Below are 21,818 nucleotides of genomic sequence, written 5' to 3' on the forward strand. Positions count from 1 at the left end.
ATGTGGGATATTCAAGAAATGAGGCAGGGACGAAAAAAGGTCCCACATGATAACAACTTATTAGCTTTCTCCCCACCCCCTTACATGTGTGCTTTGTGAATGTAGATAGATATCTGTTTAAGATGGAGGTAGGCAGAGACAAGGAGACAGATGTTGCATGCCCATACGGAAAAGAAATAGTAAAAACTTATATGTGATTACTCATGAAAGTGGCCACTTTCATGAGTAAATCATATAAGGCTTACATGATTTACTCATGAAAGTGGCCACTTTCGCATTACTTTCATACATTGTTTTAGTAAGTATCCAAAACATACAAGTTTCATTATATAATTTTTCAAGGGATCTTATATCTGTTTTCACTCTTATATGCTTTTCATACAAGTTTCACACAAGACAGATACAAACTTTATAAGATTTATATATATCTTTTCCATATGGGATGGAAAGTTGTCAGACAGAATCTTACAATACTGAATTTGTCATTTATTAAGGAACTAAATCAACCTTTGGTATTTTTGAGTCATTCTTAAATGGCATACATACAGTACGAGTGCAATTTACACATGCCGCATACACAGTAGGTCCTCTGTTTTGTGTCCTGTGTGTGTGAATGAAGAGTCAGTGTGTTATACTGTCATCTCTCGAAGTTCTTCTGGCTCCCAGAAGGAATGAGCAGAATGAGTAATTTATAGAGAACGGTGGAAGAGAGCAGATTATCCTTAAATTGTTTGTCCTCCTCTTGCCCAGCATGACAATTAACAGAGGCCAGGAACTACAACCTCTATTCATACCCAGCATGACTAGGACATTGTCAGGAACAACGTCCTCACTAAAGAGCAGCAGTATGATTTATAATGCTGAGAAAGTTGCCTTGTCCCCAGACAAACACACTGAAGGGCACTGACCTTTTCCCACAATTTCACCCTGGGAGGTAAGAATAAAAGTCTAATGTTCATAATTACTCTTCAGGTGACAGTGTGTTGGATGACAGTGACACATAGCTATGAATCATCAAGTAGAAACAGTATCTGGGACACGGTGAGAGTGTGGCTATTATAGCTGTATTAAAAACTAACTCCTGCTTCTGTAAGATAAATGTTGCCAGTTCTGAAGACGAGAATAAAATGATTTTTTTATTCCCACAGGGAGATTCTTTTGTAAATTGTAAAACTAAAAACATTAAAAAACATACCATTTTAGTTTCAGTCATAATGCAATGAAAAAAGAATTGATTAAGTGTGATTAAGTAACTCCATGGACACAGTGAGGAAGCATCTCTTGTGACATTCAATAAAAGATTTATTCATTCTTAGTCTATGGCTAATTGGGTGGCCAGAACACTGTGTAGATGTTGGGAGATATTGGAAGATTTGCAACAGCCTCTTCTGAGTCACAGCATGTAGATGGCCTAACACCACCCTCAGTGAGCTGCCCTGAATAAGTTTATTACTGTCACATACTTTAAAGGAGTGGTGCTTCCACAGGAAATACAGTTGCCTCCGGAAGAGGGCTGCAGGTAGTTTGGCCTAGTCCTTTCCTATTTGTACTCCTGCACCATATTTAGCATTTTCCTCCTGATGGAAAGGGGAGTAGCAGATGTCCTGGATCTTATAAATATTCCTTCACCATAACACGGCCCTTTTTGGCACCCTTATTATTGGCTTATTTGTTTCCACGGTCTGATTTATTCCTGTTCACCTGAGCCATCAGGAAACCTTGTCAACAATTTTCAGTATTTTTGTGCATGTCACATTCAGTTGGTCTGTCTCAATGTTGTTGTTTTTTCAAGCACCTCAGGTAAATAGCACCTATAACGAAACTAAAGACGTCCCCGATGTCACGTCTTTATTGATCTCTTGATTCATCTTTTTGTTTTGTCTGTTTTTTCAGCTGTGTGCTCTCAGCCTTTTTGCCTTACTCTGACAGCTGTCATTAAAACCTTTGCCTGTTCTAGTCAACCATGTATTCATTTTGCTTGTGAAAAAAACAAACAAGCTATGTCAATGACAGAAGCACAGCTGACATCACAGATTATGCTGGTTACATCCACACCATAGTAGTGTTCCAGAAAATTCCAATTCCCTTGGTGCAATACATATTTATGTTGCCAGAAAAAGAGAACTATAGTGTGTTACTACACGTTAACATCGCTGCTGCATCTGCTCGTGTTTTGTTTTTTGGTAATTCTGTGTCAGTTACACAGGATCAATCTGGTGGTGAAGTAGTTTGTGTATTGCATGCAAAAGCATGGCCTTCATAAGGGCAGCTCTATTACATACATAAAGAAAGAAATAAAAAGTAAAAATAAATATAAAATATAAAATATAAAAAAAAAACTAAAAAAAAAACAAATGGGAGTGACTGGAAGTTTTACATCTGACAAAAAGTTATAAAAATACTGCAGTGAAACCTCTAGAAGTACATGATGTAGGGAGCTAAACAAAAGCTCAGATGCTTGTGTTTGCTTCCATACTAGCATAATCATGTTAATAATAACATAACTGCAAAATAGGAACCAAAGAACCAAACCTTCCGCAAAAAGCAAATAGGTTATCCCGAGGCCGCCAAAGAGAAATGCATCCATAATTTGGCTACTCCTAGATATTCTGTAAAAGTTCATAAATGTTATGAAAAGAATCTGTGACAAAGTGTAGCCCTGGCAGATTCCAACTCCCACCAGGAACAGATTTGACTTGTACTGGAAAAGAAAAACCATACTCTCACTAAAATGGTACAGAAACTGTTGTAGTAGTCCATAACAATGCAACAAATAGCTCATACACCAAAAATACCCACCCCAGGACACCCCACCCACTCTGCACATAGTCATATCCCTTCTTTAAGTTCATAAAGCACATGTAGAGTGGTTGGGCAAACACCCATGCACCTTCACACATCTCTGAGAGGGTAAAGAGCTGATTCAGTTATCTATGGGCCAAAATAATTTTATTTCTCCCTTATCAGAAGTTACTAACAGGTGGACTCTCTTCTTCAGTGTGGCTGTGGAGTGTGAATGCCCTGAAGTTAGTGCTTATGCTATACATCAGTTTTAACAGTCCAGTGGTAAAACCTGCTTTTCCAGTGGTGAAGGCAAATCAATTGCCAGCTTACCTGATGTTGCCTTATCACCTGTGCCAGGTAAGGATGGAGTTGCAAAGGATTTAATCTCTGAATCATTGATTCAAGAAGACATCCTAATTTTCTGAAGACATTCATGCAGCCGGTGCAGGATATTGTGTGTTCAGGTGCCACTCGTTGTATGCCTCTACGTTTACCAGACCCCACAACACATATAATAATTTTTACACACCTACACAAAAAGCCTATTCATGAGTATAATATGCCTGGACATAGTGCTGACATTTGCAGTACATCTGCAGTCAACAGGCTATAATTCTGCAACCTCCTATTTCTGGTAACGTAGAAGTATCGTAGAAAAACAGGATTTAATCCAGTGACTGTTCAGATCAGAGTAAATGGCAGCTGTGACCTGTTGATTTTGTCAAAGAAATCTACCTCGGCCTGTTGATAATTGAATTATCACATTTAAAATGTCTTTCTAAACTTTTTAAAAATGTGCACTAAGCATACCATACAGACATATATTGTTACATATAGTAATTTAAAGCAAATGTATTAAAATCCATCAACAACTTTTCTTTTCTTTAACCAGTTTGTTAGGTTTTGGAAAATTGCTTTGAGATGCGTTCTTCATGTGAAAATTTTACACCTATCTACGCAGATCATATAGTGTAGTAATATGTCCAACTTATAATTCCACAGTTGTTCTGTTTATTAAAAACAAATGCACAGTGCATTTATAGACAATTAGATACATACATCATGTCATATAAAGTGGCAATATTAATGAGTCCGTTATGTACAAACACACTGACAGTACTTTTCTATAAAGGCAACGTTTGGCTTAATGTTTAAAGCCAACATGATCATGGAAATGTTATGGAAAAATCTGGGCTTTTCTCTGACACTATCACAATATTCATACCTGACACTTTGCAACTTTGGCATCAAAAAAGACATCAAAGATCATATACAGCTAATTACTTGTATGATATCATTTATAACCATGTGTTGTGCTGTAGTGACATTTAATTTATTTTGTTATATAAGGCTTTAAAAATAAGGAAATCATAAATATATTGTCTGGGGAAGGTTCTTTAACTATGCTAAAGCCTTTCAAAATAAATTCATAACCAGAGCTGTTACAAAGGAGTGACAGACCACTTAAAAAATCCTGAATTTAAATAGTAATGGCAAAAAAATGTTTGTTTGGCACATATCCTGCCCCCAAATAATCTACTTTACAAGAGCCGAACCACTTAAAATCAAGTCAGTCCATGCAACTGTACAATTGAGATTCGGGAAAGTTCACTTGAAGGTTTATCTTTGAGAAAAACAATGTAGTTTTAGGGCAGTTACCAAACTTTTAAATTGTTAAAATATACATGCAATGATTCATGCAATTTTTTTTCTTTCCCATTAGTTTAACTAGTTTAACTAGTTTAACTTGGGAGCTGGTCTTGTTAGCACAAAATAACTGCAATGGAAAGTTACCTGACTACCAAGTAGTAAGACTTTTCTTATGGTGGTGGTTTAATTCTCTGATCCAGAGCAGATGTAATTAAATGAATATATATTTATGAACAATTATATAGCTGATAATTTTTATCAATGTCACAAAAGGCGTGTAAAGAGTATCTCATATAATGTGGTACTACCATGGTGCGTGAACATTTACCATGGCTTCCTGCTTTAGCAGAGATATTCAGACCGAGAACTGTCACTTTTATAGGTCATTTGGGAGTCTATGCTTGATCTGGAACACAGCAGCATTCGCTCTGATTCATTAGTTGGTCTCCTTGCCCAAAGCTCAGTTGGGTGAGAGTTAAGATTTCTTTGTTTCATTGATATTGTCTCAAACTTGACATAGCTTTCTTTTTCAAGGTCCTCTTCATTCAATCCGGTGTTGCGTCCCTTGCAATAAAGAGCGAGAATCTTGTAGAGCAGCAGGATAATAAGAGGTAAAACCAAAGCACAGGCAATGCCACTTACGATGATGAAAAGTTGGTTTTGCCCACCATCCTCGACATTGTCCAGTGTGTAAAAATCAATACAGGGATCTTTTCCAGCAGCAGCACCTTTTGCTACAAGGCAAACTGAATACCTCATCCCAGACGACAGTCCATCTAGGAGTACTTTTCCACTGCCAGCATTAGTCTCCACTGTCCTTTTAGTGTCATCCTCACCATAGGGTGAATATACCACTGTAAGTGGAGCATCATTTGGTAACCCATCTGCAGTCCAGAGCAACACTGCACTGTCAGCTGTTTCCTCAACAATCTTTAGGTCCCTAATAGACTTTGATGTATCGCTTTTCTTGCTTTTTTCATCGGCTGCAAGCTTTGTCACGTTGCTTCCTTGCTCATTTTTTGATTGCTTAACTTTAGATTTTTGTAAACCATTGCTAGGGGTAGGCTTTAACTTTCTATAAAAAGCAATTGTTGATGCTCTTGGGAGAACTGTCGACCTAAATGAGTCAGGAATGAATGTTGGTGGAACTATTGTTGTGCCCACACTGCTTGGCCCAGTGTCAATGCCAGGTCTTTGTGGGGGGACAGTAGTGCCAATGGTACCAGCAACAGTGAGAGAAATGGTGGCTTCCACACTGCCGGCGACATTCTTAGCTTTGCAGCTGTAGTTACCAGCATCCTTGTACAGTATCCCATGCAAGCTCATGATGGACCATCTGATGCCATCTCCAGGTGACTCCTGGACTGTAGAGTGGAACAAAAGCAGAAATAGCTATATGTCATATATCACTGTGAAGCTTTGAATGAGGCTCAAGGCAGCTAAAATGCCCAAACCGTAAAAACAGGATAAATTATGATTTCCTAGAGCTTTAATATTTACCTGTGTTACTGACTGGTGAGCCATCAGATTTAGCCCAGTAAAGTGTTGGTGTTGGAAAGCCTGAAGCATCACATCGTAGGAGAACATTGCTGCCCAAAGGAGATGTGATCTTGGTTGCAGATGTCATCACTGATGGTTTTACGCAGTTTTCAAGTTCAGCATGCTGAAAAAGAACACCTGAAAGATTTTCTGGTCCAGCACAGGTCAAAAATAGATCCATCAAAATTACTGGTGTCTCAGCCATTTTGGAAATCTCAATCATCTTGGAGATTTTACAGTCACAGAACCATGGATTATCCTGGAGGCCTTAAGAAGAAAAGAAAAAAGGATACATATGATTCAACATTAAGAAAAGTGGAGATGGTATTCTAGCAGTGAAAGGGCAAAAGATAATAAAGTCACATTTATGAGAAGTTTTTAGAAGTCCACATTGAGCTCTAGCAATACTTTTCAAAGAGCTGCAGCGAGTATGGTGTTATAAAGAAAACTACAAATTACACTGATGCTATTCATCAGCGTACAATGTGTTTGTATTTTTAGTTCTCTTTTTGGCTTTAAAGTCTTAATTTAGGCATAATAATTGAACTGTGGAAGGAAGCCTTTCATAAGCGAGTAATGAAGTTTACTTTACAGCTCACTGTAAACACCTGGTGCACACAATAGGTGAGCACATGTACCAATGGATACTAAAGCCCATTAAGCAGATTAGTTTGTCTTAACAGTGGCAAAGTACCTAAGCTGTGCTTGCCCTTCCTCCAGTTTGTGGTAGCGTACTTTTTCCATTAGCTTGGTGTGTTAGCACAAATATCGAGCAATCACTAAAAACATAGTTGTAATCCAGCTTAAGAGAACTACAGACTTTTGTGTAAATTGCACATTTATTGCATGTTGAAAATAAAGTTGTTGATAACAATTCATCATTAATGACATTCTGAAAGTCTGTGTGTAGTTGGCATTTAATTCAAAATAATAAAGTTTAGCATAGCTCCTATTTAATATTAACAGAAAGTACTTTTATGATACACTAAAGAAGTTCTCCTCCTGTGCATGGCCCATTTTTTCCTGTCACTTAATCCTGTATTTCCTTCAGGTATACAGGGGCTCTTCTGGCATGGATAAACTTTCTGGCCCTAACCTCAGACTGTCAGTGCTCCGAAGGTACAAGAGACATTCATTCACTTGCATACAAAAGAAGAAAAGACTAAATAAAAAATAAACAGCGTGTGATTTTGCACAATTATTAGCACTGCCACATATCTGATGGCTCAGTTGAATTTGTGTTTACGTACTTTCATAGTGTTACATTGTTAGTTTCATGTCTTTTGATATTTGGCATTTGTGTGCAGTCATACCAGGTTGGACTGTCTGTTTTCCAATTTCATGTGGGGTTATTTTTTTCTGTCAGTAGCCAGTTTTTCTAGTGTAAGTAAGTAAATTGATCCAACATTTATTTCAAATAACATACATTAAAACGGTCTGAAATTATTTATGTTATTCCAATATTTCTAAACTTTTTGTTGAATATAAACCTGAAACCTGAAGTTTAAAACTTCAGTTAAGCCTTGTGTGCACTGTGTCTGAACTTGTGAATGTGAATCTTCAGGTTAAAGCTCTGACACGGGTGGTTTCTAGAAGACAAACGGTTCAGACTTAACCACAGTTAAAACAAGGCCACTGGATTATTAATCTGAACTCTGGGCTTTGACCCAGACAACACAGGTCTAAACTTGTTCCTGACAAGTAAACTACAGCACCGCTAAAGGCAGGGAAACAGCCCATAAACACATTAAGGGGTTTGGCTTTAGTCTATCTGTAACAACTTGATATGCATCACAGATTATACTACAAGTAGCTTTTTTTCCATAGAGTGATCAAATTAATTCAACTTTCTTACTTTGTTTTTCTTTCTTTCTTTTCTTTTCTCTCTTTGATTCTTTCTACACACATGCACTTGTATTGTGTTAATTATTTTGCAGTTAATCAGGCAATAATGTACATTTAATGTAAGCTCTGCCACTGCTTAGATTAAGCTCATTTGACTTTTTCCTGGCAGACACTACTGCTCAGTGAGAACAAATCTGGCTAGATTAACAGGTGATAGAAAGAAGTTCCTGGAGTAATTACAAATAACCCGAAAAGTGTCCTACAAACCAAGTCAGACAGAGCATTTTATTCTTACCTAATACTACTTTCTGGGAGGCATTAGAAGATACAGGTAGACCATTAAATGGTGGCCATATGTCCATGAGCTCAGAGGGCAGGGTGGTTAATTTGTTGCTGGATAGATCCAAGTAGGTAATGTTGCGGAGGTAAGGAATTGCCTCGGTGGGAACATTATTAATTCTGTTGTTGTGAAGATCCAGTGTCTTCAGCATTGGCATCTCTTTGAGAGATTCCCATGGAAACATTGAGATCATATTTCCATCCAGTCTCAGCTCGTGGAGCACTTTTAGGTTGTAGAAACTTCCAGTATCCACTGAGGTTATGGAATTATAGGTAATCCAGAGGTATCGTAGATCCACCAAGTAGTAAAAAGCTTCTGTTGGGACTCGCCGTACTGCAGTTTTTTCAATACGAAGTTTGACTGTGTCCACGGGGACATTGACGGGGATGTCAGACATGTCTGGGTCATTGCACAGTACAGATCTGAAAATCAAAGACAGAAATTTATCTCATGTGAGATTTATCTCATCTCTATGATCTCCTCCTATTAACAGCTAATGCCTGTTTTAAGAAGAGTAATACAGATACAGATGTTTTAAGGAAACACTGATCTTTCAAATAGGTGTAACACTGGTATACATCCCTTGATTCGTTCATACATACACCAGTTCTAACAATCTACACTATATCACAATGTATGATGCTTTAATTGACATAATTGTAGTTACCAAGGAGACTTGGTAAACTTGGTGGAAATCTTGCAATCAATTGTAGTCATGGATATAAGGACAGGTGACATATTCAAGGAAAAACCATAACTCTTGGTCTGTACAGTGAGAGGATCTTTTGGCTGTGTTATCCTGTACTAGCCTCCCTTAGAAGGAGTTGTTATGACAAATGAATACATAGCTGTTTCTTATTATAGCCTTCTTTTAGCAGTCATTCTATGATTTGTCCTGTGAGCTTGACTTCCTCACATGCATCAGTCAATGAATTGATGGGAATTGTGCAGTGCATGGCCTTTCTAGTCATCAATTCTTGACCTAATTAAACAAAGCACCAAACTATATCTGAGGCAATATATTTTAGAGGAATGATGTTCCATAACTTCAGTGGAGTTTGAGAGACTTGTAAAATCAGTAGTAAGGTGCATTTCAATAGTTTGGGAAGCATGAGGTTGACTAATATCTGATTTTTGTCATCTATCCGTATATACAAAGTGATTCTTCCACAATTAACTTTTTTTTATCTACTATTGGTATAGTACTAATAGGACTAATTATGCTGGGGGTCATTAGGTCTTTCTCAGGTAGCCCTATAAATAGTTCGGTGCTATGCCAGGTAACATACATTATGTTATTACGGATCAATACGGCCTGCACATTTTGCACTGCGAAGAGTTAATTAAATTAAATGCTTGAGAAACAGTTGCTTTTCTTAGCGCATAGTAAATATAAGACTTTATCTTTTTTGGTTGCTGGTTATCCAGTTAGGATTTTTTGGGGGTGGTTTTTACATATACCATAAGTACGCATGTAAATGATCCCCATGAACATATAACTTTCTGCTATACATTTACTTATTTAGAATAAGAGCACTGAAGGTGGCATATAGTTAAGTTAAGTTCTTACAAGTAAAAAGTACTATCCTTTCACAAGATGACCTAATTAGGGACACTCGCAGGCTACGTAAACTCTTCATAAATTGAAAAATTGTCCTTCATTTTTAGATTTTCAAAATGTGCCACGTACAGTTTATGTATCCACAAAGTATTATTTACCTGGTTCCTGTTCCATCGGTGCGTCCATGAAAAACACAGGTACACTGGGATGGACAGAACGGATGAGCCATAGTGAGGCAGCATAGGAATGCATGCAGGCACAGAAGTCGTCGCATGATGTCACTGAATGCACCCAAAATGCTCACATCGAGGGGATCTCAGGAAAAAAGACATTCGGATGCCTTGAGAGACTAAAGGATTATTCTTCCCACTCCAAAAAAAACAAATAGAAACAAATTAAAAGAGCTTTAAAAGTACATAAGAGGCAGCGGTAGGCTGAGGATCTAATACAGGTGACCTGTCAGATTGACCGGGGGGATGGGAAGGAGGGGTGGGATTAGTGAAGGATTTCTTAGGCTTGACAGGGTCACGGAAGCTAACCAATGTGGCACGCTAGCCAGTTCTGGAAAGATGTTCACCTTATAAGGCAGTTTGATTTGTCCCTCTGTTGTCAGCCTGTGTCTAAGATAACACTGTGGATATGTTCATGAAATCTGATGCAAACTCCTTTAACTGAAGAGATTCCTCAAATACTAATATGTCATTTAGCTGGAGGCCATATTTTAGACTGAGGGAATTCTGTCTGGCACCAGGGTGTAAAATGTAATCTTGAATATGATTTATTGCCTCACTGGGAGGATCAGTAGCTTTAGGTAGTGGCCAAATTCAACCTGTCTGCTGAAGATATGTTTGAAGTAATGCAAGCTTTCATATTTTCAGACAGTATTTGCTAGTGGTCTGTTAATCAAGGGTTGCTTTTAATGTTTTTGTATGTCATTCTAAGACATACATTTTCTGGTAGTCATTATGCTGATATAATACTATGCAAAGGGCTTGAGCGGTGGCTTGAGCCACCTCTCATCTCTTTACATTTTGCCAGGTAAACCTGAAATAGGTACAGTGATTTATTAAACATACATGGAAATATAGTTGAAAAAACTGTGTGTACAATTCTAACTAGCTTCAAAGTCAATACTTGGTATGACCACCTTTATTCTTAACACAGCCAGAACTCTTTTAGGCAAGCTTTCTTGTCATTTCTTTAAGTAGTGTCCAGGTGTCTTGAAGGACACCCAAAGCTCCACTTTGGATGTTGGCTGCCTTTTGTTCTATTCTTTGTCAAGATGATCCCACGCCGCTTCAGTAATGCTGAGGTGCACACTCTGGGGAGACCATGTAGTGACTGATGGTGTGCCATTGTGTATGCTTTTTCTGTCCAAGTACACTTTTACTCCATTGGCAGTGGGTTTGGAATCGCTATCATGGTGAAAACTGAAACCTTTGTCAGTCAGGTGTTTTCCAGGTGGTATTGCATGACGGATCAAAATCTCACAGTACTTTCTGTTTTTTCTGCTGTACCTCTCTCCTGACCTCCTCCATACATTTCGAGCGTGATTCCAACCAATTTCAGATTTGGGTTCATCACTCAAGGAGACCTTTTATCCACTGATATTCTGTACAATTCTTGTGTAATTTGGCATACATCAGCCTTTTCTCCCTGTTTTTTTCCCTTAAGAATGGCTTCTAGGTAGCCACCCTTCCACTGAAACCATTTCTCATTAGGCTTCAGTGAACAGTAGATGGATCAACTGAAGATGTGCCAGATAAATCTCTCAGGTCGTGTGTCAAGTCTTTGCTGGATTGTTTCCAATTTCTGAAGGACATGATTTTCGCATTCTGTTCATTATGCTGTAGGTGTGCCACTTTTTCTTTTGTCCTACATTTTTCTGGTTTTATCACATTCCTTTAAGGACTCTCTGCCCCCCATGCCAAGGTATGATACGTTTTTGATTAAAAGATTTGGGGTAATAGCTCTTTAGGAATCACCTTGTCAGTGCAAAAATACAATTTTACACTTGTCAAACTTTGTTGTCTGTGGTATTTTTGTAGATTAACCTAAAGAAATGAAACAAATTATGTTTCTGCTAGTAACCAAGTGTTTAAAGATTCAATTTAAAATTAGTTCTTTCCTACATTGTCTGTTATGTGTAAACAAAACACCAGTACATCCTCTGAGTTAGGTGTCTTTTTTATGCTAGTATGATTCCATGGTCAGTGTTTAGTAGCTTAACAATCCGTTTAGGTTGTTATTCATTTTTTATTTGAAGTGATTAAGAATAAAGCATGACATCTAGTGGTATAATGTAATTGCTGAGTTGATTTTCTTCTTACCTTTATTAGTGTTCTTTACTCTTTGATCATTTTAGTTAATCTGTCTATAAATGAATCCTCTTGGCTGTACTTACAGATTCACTGTAAAGCTAAGAGTTTATATTTTTGTCTCATATTGTAACTCTTTAAAATCCTGTGCTACTACCTGTATAGTTGGTTCATATCAAAACAAACTGGACACAAGAAACCAATGGTATTTATTAACAAGTACACAAGTGAATTTTATTTATGCAAGCAAATTTGATCATACAGGTCAAATAAGCCACTTCAAGCTGTTGGCACATGAATATACAAAACAGATTAGATTTAAAGCCTGCTACTAAGCATCTGTAGTGAAAGTACAAAAGACTAATACGAGGAGAAAGCTGAAAGCGTTTTTTCAGATCATTACAGAGTATGCAATGTTGGTACAAGTATTAGCTTTAAGACATGGTTTAAACCTCATCACAAACTAAATAGACACAACTCAAAGACTACAGTCGCTAATATTAGGAGCATAACGCAGTAAGCGTGGGAGGTTTAGTACTGCACATATAAACAAAAGGTTTATCCAGCAAGACAGTCAATAGTGTAAAAATAAAGAGGTGAAATAAAGTAACTTATGAGTCAAAAAGACTATATTGATGCATGTCCATGCCACGAGAAACATCTAAATTCACAGTCTTTACTAACAGTACAGTTATCCAACTTTGAGTTGAACATCAATGCGCTTACATCTAGAGAGAGCACAGAAATGGTCAAAGAAGTGCATGAAACTAGCTTTGAGAAATACTGACAGAAAGAAAAAAATCGCCAGGCAATGAACTGACAGGCCACCTCTGTATGTGGATTTATAGGCAAGTTACAGTTACTGTAATGAACAAAATTACGGTGACGCACACTTTTCTCACATCTGAAAATTCCACCAAGGAGTGCCATTACACAGACAACTTCTTTTCAGGTTGGGGCTGATAGATGCAGGTAGGACTGATTTCTTCTTACTGTCACAAGAGATGTCTTTAAATGTCAGTGCTTAACATATAGGTATACTTATCAGTATATGTATCAGTATATACAGTGCAGAGTACTGCAAAGCAGGAGATTAGTATTTATAAAGTTCAACTTTAGAAATTAAAAAAGAGAATATGAAAGCATGTTTGCATGTGCATTTGTGCGAGTCCGAAAATATATCTAAATGGCAAATATATCATAAAATAACCCACAATTTATCTTCAATTCACTAATCCTATCTATCAAAGTCAGTATTTCCTGTTTAACAGGCTTGGCACATCTAGCAAATATTATTTTACTCTGATTTGGTATTTTTGCGTTGTCTTGCTATTTTTTTTTAAAATTATGTTTCACATAGAAAAACAGATTAAATTGCTTTCATGTGAAAGTGGTTTTAATCCCTGGGAATACTGGTATGGCAAAGGCTTACAATGCTTCATAGTTGTATTGTGAAATTTAAAATATTTTTAAAACTAACCATCCACTCACATACAGTACACAGTTCTTGAACATGAAATCTTCAGACACACGACATGAGAAATGTGCTTGAAAACCCTTTGAAGCCCCTGTTGACCCCCTCAGGAAATCATTATAAAATAAATTATCCATGAAAGCAAAATGACACTTGGTGTAAAATAAAGTTTAAGAAAAGTAAAACAATTGTACACTATTAAAAAAAAACATAAATACTACTGCTACTTCTGACTCTAAAAACTACACAAAAACTACTGTCAGCACTAAATAACTCTTATTCAACTTGTTCAATAACACAACTGCCAAAATGATAACACCATCCATGAGAGAGGTAAAGGGGCTTTTTTTTTTTTCATCTGAAATGCTGTTTGTGACTGGGGAGGTTTATGTGACGTTCCCCCACCCCGAGACCACATTTGTCATATGACGCACCAGTGACATCAGCAGTGGCGAGGGCCCTAGGCGCCATCCGCCCCCCCCTCGGGAGGGGATGGTAGAGAGAGACAGATAGAAAGCAAGAAGAGAGAGAGAGTGAGAGAGGCCGGAGTGGCAGGGCCAGGCCTCACGCTGGTTTTTATGTGTAGGCGTTGAGACGCTCCTTGGAGCGAGTGGAATGGATGTCGTGAAGCTCCTGCTCCTCCTTTGACTTGATGTCTTCATACTTCTGCATCCGGCAGGCGTCCTTCACGTAGGCCCAGTTGGCAGATAGCACCATCAAGTAGTGGATCTGTAAGAAAATTATCATTCCCATTTAGCAAATCACACACGATGGGCTGTATTTCATAATCTAGGCATTATCATTATTGATTTCTTAAATGTATTCATTTTTAATACTGAATAGACTTTAAAAGCTGATCTGAACCCTTGGATTAAGGACAACAATCGTCCAGCAGGTGGCAGCATAATTCTAACTGTAGTGTTGGACTTGTGTTACCATGGCAGCAGTGGTTATAATGAATGTATTGTGGTTTAATGACTGAGACTGTTACACAGCTTTTCTTTTCACAGGGACTGACAGTTTTATATTTGCTTTGCAAATATGCAGTAGGACCATTTGACTGAGATTAAAATACAGAAGCTATACTACTACTAATAATAATAATAATTGTTATTATTATTGTTCATGTTGTTATTGCACGTGTTGTTTTTCTATTTCTTATGAACATTATTCATTAATTTATGTGATTTTTTTACTTCAGTATTGAGGTGCACCAGTGCTTCTGTTGTTTTCCAGCTAAGTTTGGAGGGATTAATCACAGCAAAAAAACTGCGATGTGAGTAAACTAGTTCAGCCCACAATTTGCATCATCATCTCGAGTAGCAAACACTTTCTGTTTCTCAGAAAATGGCTCCTTGCAAATTGCTGATTACTGAGTGATGTTTGCAACAATCTCAGAGCCTTTCTTCTCCCTGTTTCCATGACAACGGCATGACATGCCTGGCTCCTCCGAAAGAGGGAGGGAGACAAACTGTCTTTTTCACTGCGCCAAAATGCCTTCTCTCCTATCTACAGCTATTCTCTCACAGGTAAATATAACAGAAGCTACTGATCCCGCTACAGCATTTCTTCTCACCTGCCTTCATTTTCAAAAATTGTCTTACCACTGCACAGTGTTTGCTGCAACAGCAGCAAAGCTTAATCTGATCTTCATGAAAAAAATACTGCATTACTTAAAATAAATGAATAAATAAAACTTAAACCGGTTTCAGTTTGTTTTCATTTTCTTATCGGTGGCTTACCATAGCAATAACAGCAGCTCCTGCTCCAGCAAGGGCGCAGATGAACAGGTGGAATGTCATGTCCAGCTGGATCAAAAACAAACCGCAGGACATATTAATCCTCAGGGGTTAGCAGATATATTTGGCAATCAAAATCCATTGACTCTATTCTTAGAATAAAATCCATAAATTCACATTTGATATCTGTGACACATTTACCATCAGTATGTAAATGCTCAAGTTTCTCATCAGAAAAATTGCAATTTCAGTGTTAAAAAATACTTTTGTCAACTGTCTAACATGTGAGTTTGGGGTCATAGTCTGAGTTTTCTGTCAAACTTTGACTATTAAGTCAAATAATTTGAATGGCGTTCATACCTTGCAATGCTGTCAGTTCAGGCATGCTGTCATACTGTCAGTTTTTGATTTTCCTGCTCCGTAGTATAGGTGCACTGTATTCTTTTGCCTTTGTGGTGTAGAATGTGTGAATCTGACAAATCTGACAATATTATTGCTGTAATGAGGACTAACTGGTGTTTTTTTGCAGTTGATGCAGGTTCTGTTAATTATTTTTCATTTAAAAGTAACATTTAGAAGAATACCTGCAAGGAATGCCACTGTTGGAAAAGCTATTCACAGTGATGTCTTCACTATATTAAGTAATGATTTGTCTTATGTTTGAAACCCATGTGTAATTCATTTTACAGCATGACAACATTAGACATTATTCAGTACTCAAAAGTTACCTTACCTCATTGGATTCACACATCCTGTAGAACTTCTCAGATCCAGTGCACATAGTTCTGGCCTCCGCAATTGGCACAATACCTGAAATTACATACATGTATCAGAGTATTATATTACATTTTTTTCTGTTCACATAGTCCCACAGGTGACATATACACTCACCTGTCACTTCATTAGTCGCACCTTGCTACTGTCGAATGGAGCCCATTTTAAGGCTGTTCATATAACGATATATATCGGATGACGATATATATCGGATGACGATATAAAAACGTCTATCGTTTCATTTTACGTTATCGTTTGTTTTGTGGTGTCGCAAAATAAACTGTTTACAGCAATACTTTTTCATCGTTTTGATGGTCACTGTAGTGGCTATATTCATTTCTTAAAGTTCTCTCTTTCTCTTATATTGTATATAACCACACTACAGATGGACAAGCTACTGTTTTATGCGTTGTCGTTAGGCAACAATGACAGTAGCGTGTCCGCTTGTTTATTTTCCACATAAACCTGTCACAATAAAGCTCAAGATCCTGTTGAGACTTTTCAAAATAAACTGAATTACGTGAAAGAGTATGCATATTGTTTATGGATGAGAAGCAAAAAAAAGCTGCCAGGTGCTAAAAAATAAACCTTAGACTCAAACGTTAGAACAGGCTTTTCCCTGCAGCACGCCGTGTAATAAATACTCACAAAGAAAACAGCGGCCGTTACAACTTATGTCTAAAAATGTATAGTTTCATGCATCGGTTAAAACACTTGACTCCAGGTACACGACGCCCAGCTGGAAACACTTCACACAAGTCGAGCTGCCCGAGATTCACAGAATTTACAGAAAATGTTACATTTTTGTGATTTATATCGTTATCGGACGATATAATTATTATATCGGGATATGAGATTTTGGTCATATCGCACAGCCCTAGCCCATTTTGCCTTCAGAACTGCTGTAATTTTTTCTAGTGCAGATTCAGCAAGGTACTGTAAATGTCCCTCAGTAATTTTGATCCATAGTTACATTAAAATAAATTATATTCCTAAAATGAAATTCCATTCTTAATTCATATGGGTTATTATAATGCTGGCCTACCCTCCGCATCTATAACAGCTTAAAATCTTCTGGGGAGGCTTTCTACAAGGCTTAGGAGTGTATTTATAGGAATTTTTGACCATCCTTCCAGAAGCGCATTTGTAAGGTCAACCACTGGACTTCTTAACTGATAGATCACAGTGTGTGAGAATAAACGGCTGTTTTTCCAAACAGCTGAACTCTTCCACTGGCTCACCACAAGGTTGTTGTCTCTCTCCTCTTTTGTATATTTTGTACACTAATGACTGTCGCAGCACACAGGCCAATAGGCATTTCATCAAATACGCAGATGACACAGTCATTGTAAGCCTCCTTCATGGTGAAGAGGATTCCCATGGGCCTGTTGTGGATGAGTTTGTTTCATGGTGTGATCAGTCCTTCTTAATGATTAACACCTTGAAAACCAAGGACATGGTTATTGATTTCAGGAAGTCATCCCCTCATCCTGCGCTTACAGTGGTAAATGGTGCAGCCATTGAAATGGTGGATAGTTACAAGTACTTGGGGGTTGTTCTTGATAAGACCCTGTCCTTTGAGTCACATCTTGCTGCTACAGTGAAAAAGGCCCAACAAAGACTGTACTTTTTAAGGAGGTTGAGAGGTTTTAATGTTTCATCTGAAATGATGTCTCTCTTTTATAAAAGTTTTATTGAATCTGTTTTAACTTTCTGTATCATTGCTTGGTACGGTAGTATGTCCATGGATAATAAGACCAGACTTAACAATCTGGTTAAAGTGGCGGGCAAGATTTCAGGGAGGTCTCAGGTCCAGCTTGTGGACTTTTATAACAGGCAGGTGCTGAGGAAGGCAACTTCTGTCCTGTTGTGTTCAGATCATCCTCTCTTTAACAATTTTCAACTGCTTCCATCAGGTCGTCGTTATAAAATGACTGCAGTGAAGACAAAGCGACACAAATTGTCGTTTGTACCTAGTGCTATTATCTTAATTAACAACACTAAATTGTAAGTGTTGTTGCCATTGCACATTGCATTTTTTTCGATGGAAAATCTAGGTTGTTTTATCAGGCTTATATTATATTATAGTATTTTTTAATGAGTGTACGTAATGTGTTGGTTGTATGTTTGTTGTTTGTTTTGACATACTGCGAATCAATTTCCCATCAGGGACAATAAAGTTACCATTGACCATTGACTGATGCTGGATGAGAAAGCCTGGCTCATAATCTCCGCTCTTATTCATCCCAAAGGTGTTCTGTCTGTAAGGTCAGGACTAGGGGACAGTCAACTTCTTCCACACCAAACTTGCCTATCCATGTCTTTATTGGTGTTCCTCAAAATGATGCACAGTCATAAAGTAATGTTCTGCACATGCCATCCCAAAACTGTTCCCACAAAGTTGGGAGCATGAAATTGTCAAAAATTATATGGTATGCTAAAGCCCTAAGAGTTCTTTTCACTGGAACTAAGGAGCTGGGTCCAACTCCTGAAAAACAACCCTACACCATAACCCCCCCTCCAACAACTTTATACAGCACAATGCCATCATATAAGTATTGTTCTCTTGGCTACCACCCAGACTCGTCCAGCAGATTGCAAGATGGAAATTTGATTTATCACTCCAGAGAACATGGCTCCACTCAGTGGAGTACAGTGGCAGTGTGCTTTACACCACTGCATACTGTGCTTTACATTGGGTTTGGTGATTTAAGGCTTGGATCCAGCTGCTCGCCCATAGAAATATATTCCAGAAGGCTATCTGCCCACTGTTTTTGCATTAATCTGAAGTCCACATGAAGTTTGGAGGTCTGTAACGATTGGTTCTGCAGAAAATTGGTGAGCACTGTGCACTATGTGCGTCACAAGCCACTGCTCTGTGATTTTTCATGTGGCTGTGGCTAATTTGCTCTTGTTCCCAAACTCTTCCACTTTGTTGCACTACCACTAACAGTTGACTGTGGAATATTTAGTAGTGAGGAAATTTCCCGACTGGACTTGTTGCACAGGTGGCATCCTATCATGATACCAAACTGGAATTGACTGAGCTCCTGAGAGCACCCCATTCTTTCACAAATGTGAGGATGCAGAAATGCAAACATCAAGACTCATCAGACCACGCAATATTTTCCAAGCTTTTGTTGGCTATTTTTCTGAACTTATTGCACCCTCAGCTTCCTGTTTTTCACTGACAGGAGGAGCAGTCAGTGTGGTCTTCTGTTTCTGCAGCCTATCTGGTTCAAGGTTTGATGTGATGTGTGTTCAGAGTTGCTCTTCTGCATACCTTGGTTGTTACAAATGGTTATTTGAGTTACTGTTGCCTTCGTAGTAGCTTTAATCAGTCTGGCTATTTTCATCTCACCTCTGGCATCACCAAGGCATTTTCACTCAGAGAACTGCCTCTCACTGTATATTTCCACTTTTTTAAACCATTCTCTGTAAACCCTAGAAACAGCTGTGTGGAGAAATCCAAGTAGATAATCAGCCACAGGCGGTGGTTTAATGTGACCCAAGGCAAGATGTATCCGTGTTTTTATGTTCTTTATGCCAAATTTTCACATCTAGTGTGAATTTTTATATGGTGTTTATCATTTCCATACAGTCTCATTGTGCTATACTTAAAAAAAATAATATAATTTTTATTATTTAGCCATATCCTAAAGTGATGATTAATCCATTTAAAAGAAAACTATATGGAGGCTACAGTACAGGTAGTTGTTCTAAAAAGTAAAAAAGAAGTAGCAATTTAAATACAGCATAAATTTCTGTCACCGAGTTATTTCAAAAGGGGTGGACGGACGGACTGGAGAATATTCATGCTTACCATACTGGCGTGGGTCAAGGCATAGGGTGGCTCCCTCCAGGACAGTAGTATTTTGGCAAATATTCCAGATGTTGAAATATATGAAAACTGGAATGGAGGTAAATGCAGTCACTCCAAGCCAAGCCAGCATGAAGATGTATGTCAGCATGATGAACTGAAAGGGGAAACAGTACAGATGGATTACTGAAGTGGAACCGTATTTATTTGTAATATTAACACCTTCCAAGGCACTGTGGCTGGTGTAAAACTGATCATTTAGACGTTGACTCGTCTATGTCTAGATGTTGACGGCAAGGTCTTCTGAGATTAGTTTTTGTTGTAGTTAATATTTTTATATCCTCCAAGTTATTTTATAGGATTGCTGCATGCTCTTTTGTATGTTCTGGATGTGTGCTAATAATTTGTTTTGTTCTTGTTTCAGCAGTATTACCATATTGAACACTGATCAGAAATAAACCTTATAATGTCCTTTGCTGGTTGAGTACTGTAAGTACTACATAGGATATTAGCTTGTCAAGAAAAGTTAGTTAAAAGAACAAATCATTATCATTTTCGATTCTTCCTGTTAAATAAAAACAGCTTCAAGAGAAGCTAAAGAAAAGGTGATAAGATCAACTTTCCTCTGTGTAGACAGATTTCTTTAGCAGAGGAACTTGGGAAATCTAAGATTTTGATATATTGATTATGAGAAAGTACTATATATCAAACAGAAGAGATGAGCAGACATGTGAATGACCCCAGATTACATTAGGTTTGTATATCTCCCTTCAATGTCTTCTTTCCTTGGGGAAAAATGCAGTGCTATTTATACTTTCTTTTATAGGGGAAAATAAAGATAGTTGAGTTATAGTACTCGTAAAGGCTCTATTGTGGCTGACCCTTTTCAGCCTTTTCAAAATAGTGAAACCTCACCAAATACAGGGGTCAACTCTAAAAAAGAATCTATTACATATAGAGCTTGGGAGAGCACGAGTAGTGTCACATTGGCCACAAAAAAAAAATGTCAGCTATTGAAATCTACTCAGCCTTCAAGGGAAAGTTCCTGGGAAATGACCTGACATTTACTAGGTGATTCCCGACAAGAGCAAAAGCTTATATAGAGTAATAGACATACATTTTATAGTTAGTATGAAGTAAAATAGTAGCCCTACCCAGGCACTGACACAACGTCCACATGTTGTGATCTTGAAGTCCCCGTACAGATCTTTAATGGCACCACTTGTGAAGAATCCCTCCACCATTAGCAGGATGCCATAGACGAAGAAAGCCGATGCAATGCCGTAAATCACATACTTAATAATGTCAATCCTGGAGAAGGAATACAGAACAACAGAAATGCAGTTTATAAAAATAAGAAGTTACCCTTTCTTTTTAAGATGTTAGCAAGAATTTTCATACAAAAATACTCACAGGAAAATTATATAGATAATTGCAGGTCATTACATTTGCCTGTTAAACAGAAGTAATCAACATATCTGTCTTAAATTGGCTACGCTTGTTGTGATTGTGCGGTGGATCTCTGGGATGTGTCAAAGCACATATAATTGTGTATTTTATACTGTGGAAGTATGCAAACTATGTTTTCTTGCTGATCAGCAGGGCTGTTTAGAATCTTTGTTACTTACATTGTAAAGACATCCAGTGAATCCACAGGGCTCCTCACAACCTCAAAGTAGTCCTGGAGGATGGTGACAGTGCCAGTCAGGGCTTCATGTCCACAGCCACAGAAGAGGGCCACACCAGCATACAGCAAGATGGTGGCTATGAGGGATGGGTATGGAATCCCACCCAGGCATTTGATGCAGCATTCAAGGCATCCTAAAGCGGAGAACGAGATTAGCCAACAAAGACTGTTAAAATTCTGAGAGAAAAAACACCAGACGTGGCACAAAGTAACAGAGACGTTTTTGCTGCATTTGCTGCATTTTAAATTATTTATCAATACATTAGCATTGAGCAAATGCATCTGCA

General features: G+C 37.9%; 2 protein-coding genes across 2 annotated transcripts in view; both read right to left on the reverse strand.

The window, feature by feature from the left end:
• Nucleotides 1-4,776: 4,776 nt before the first annotated feature.
• lrit3a (info leucine-rich repeat, immunoglobulin-like and transmembrane domains 3a) lies at nt 4,777-10,017 on the reverse strand. Its single transcript, XM_085380543.1, has 4 exons — nt 9,878-10,017; nt 8,114-8,580; nt 5,935-6,240; nt 4,777-5,798 (listed from the first exon to the last, which is right to left on the reverse strand). The coding sequence occupies exons 1-4, from the start codon at nt 9,991-9,993 to the stop codon at nt 4,777-4,779; spliced, it is 1,911 nt and encodes a 636-aa protein (XP_085236669.1). The 5' UTR covers nt 9,994-10,017.
• A 2,228-nt stretch (nt 10,018-12,245) lies between these two features.
• gpm6aa (glycoprotein M6Aa) overlaps nt 12,246-21,818 on the reverse strand; it is a 29,187-nt gene continuing 19,614 nt past the window's right edge. Inside the window, exons 2-7 of the mRNA XM_085415720.1 lie at nt 21,473-21,665; nt 20,999-21,155; nt 19,848-20,001; nt 15,984-16,060; nt 15,254-15,319; nt 12,246-14,240 (exon numbers count right to left, since the gene is read on the reverse strand). Of these exons, the coding sequence (XP_085271846.1) occupies nt 14,088-14,240; nt 15,254-15,319; nt 15,984-16,060; nt 19,848-20,001; nt 20,999-21,155; nt 21,473-21,665 (800 nt within the window). The 3' untranslated portion in view covers nt 12,246-14,087. The remainder of the gene's footprint in view (nt 14,241-15,253; nt 15,320-15,983; nt 16,061-19,847; nt 20,002-20,998; nt 21,156-21,472; nt 21,666-21,818) is intronic.

The sequence above is a fragment of the Rhamphochromis longiceps genome, linkage group LG2 (assembly GCF_057381845.1).
Source record: "Rhamphochromis longiceps isolate RC_006_pf linkage group LG2, R_longiceps_female_GT1.1, whole genome shotgun sequence".
NCBI classification, from domain to species: Eukaryota; Metazoa; Chordata; class Actinopteri; order Cichliformes; family Cichlidae; genus Rhamphochromis; species Rhamphochromis longiceps.

What these genes read in the sequence shown, in the direction of transcription:
- lrit3a (XM_085380543.1), bottom strand. Translation starts at nt 9,993, where the DNA reads ATGCGACGACTTCTGTGCCTGCATGCATTCCTATGCTGCCTCACTATG. An exon ending in ACCGATGGAACAGGAACCAG is followed by an intron (nt 8,581 to 9,877) that starts GTAAATAATACT and finishes TTTGATTTTCAG; the next exon opens with ATCTGTACTGTGCAATGACC. An exon ending in CTCCCAGAAAGTAGTATTAG is followed by an intron (nt 6,241 to 8,113) that starts GTAAGAATAAAA and finishes TTTCTTCTTAAG; the next exon opens with GCCTCCAGGATAATCCATGG.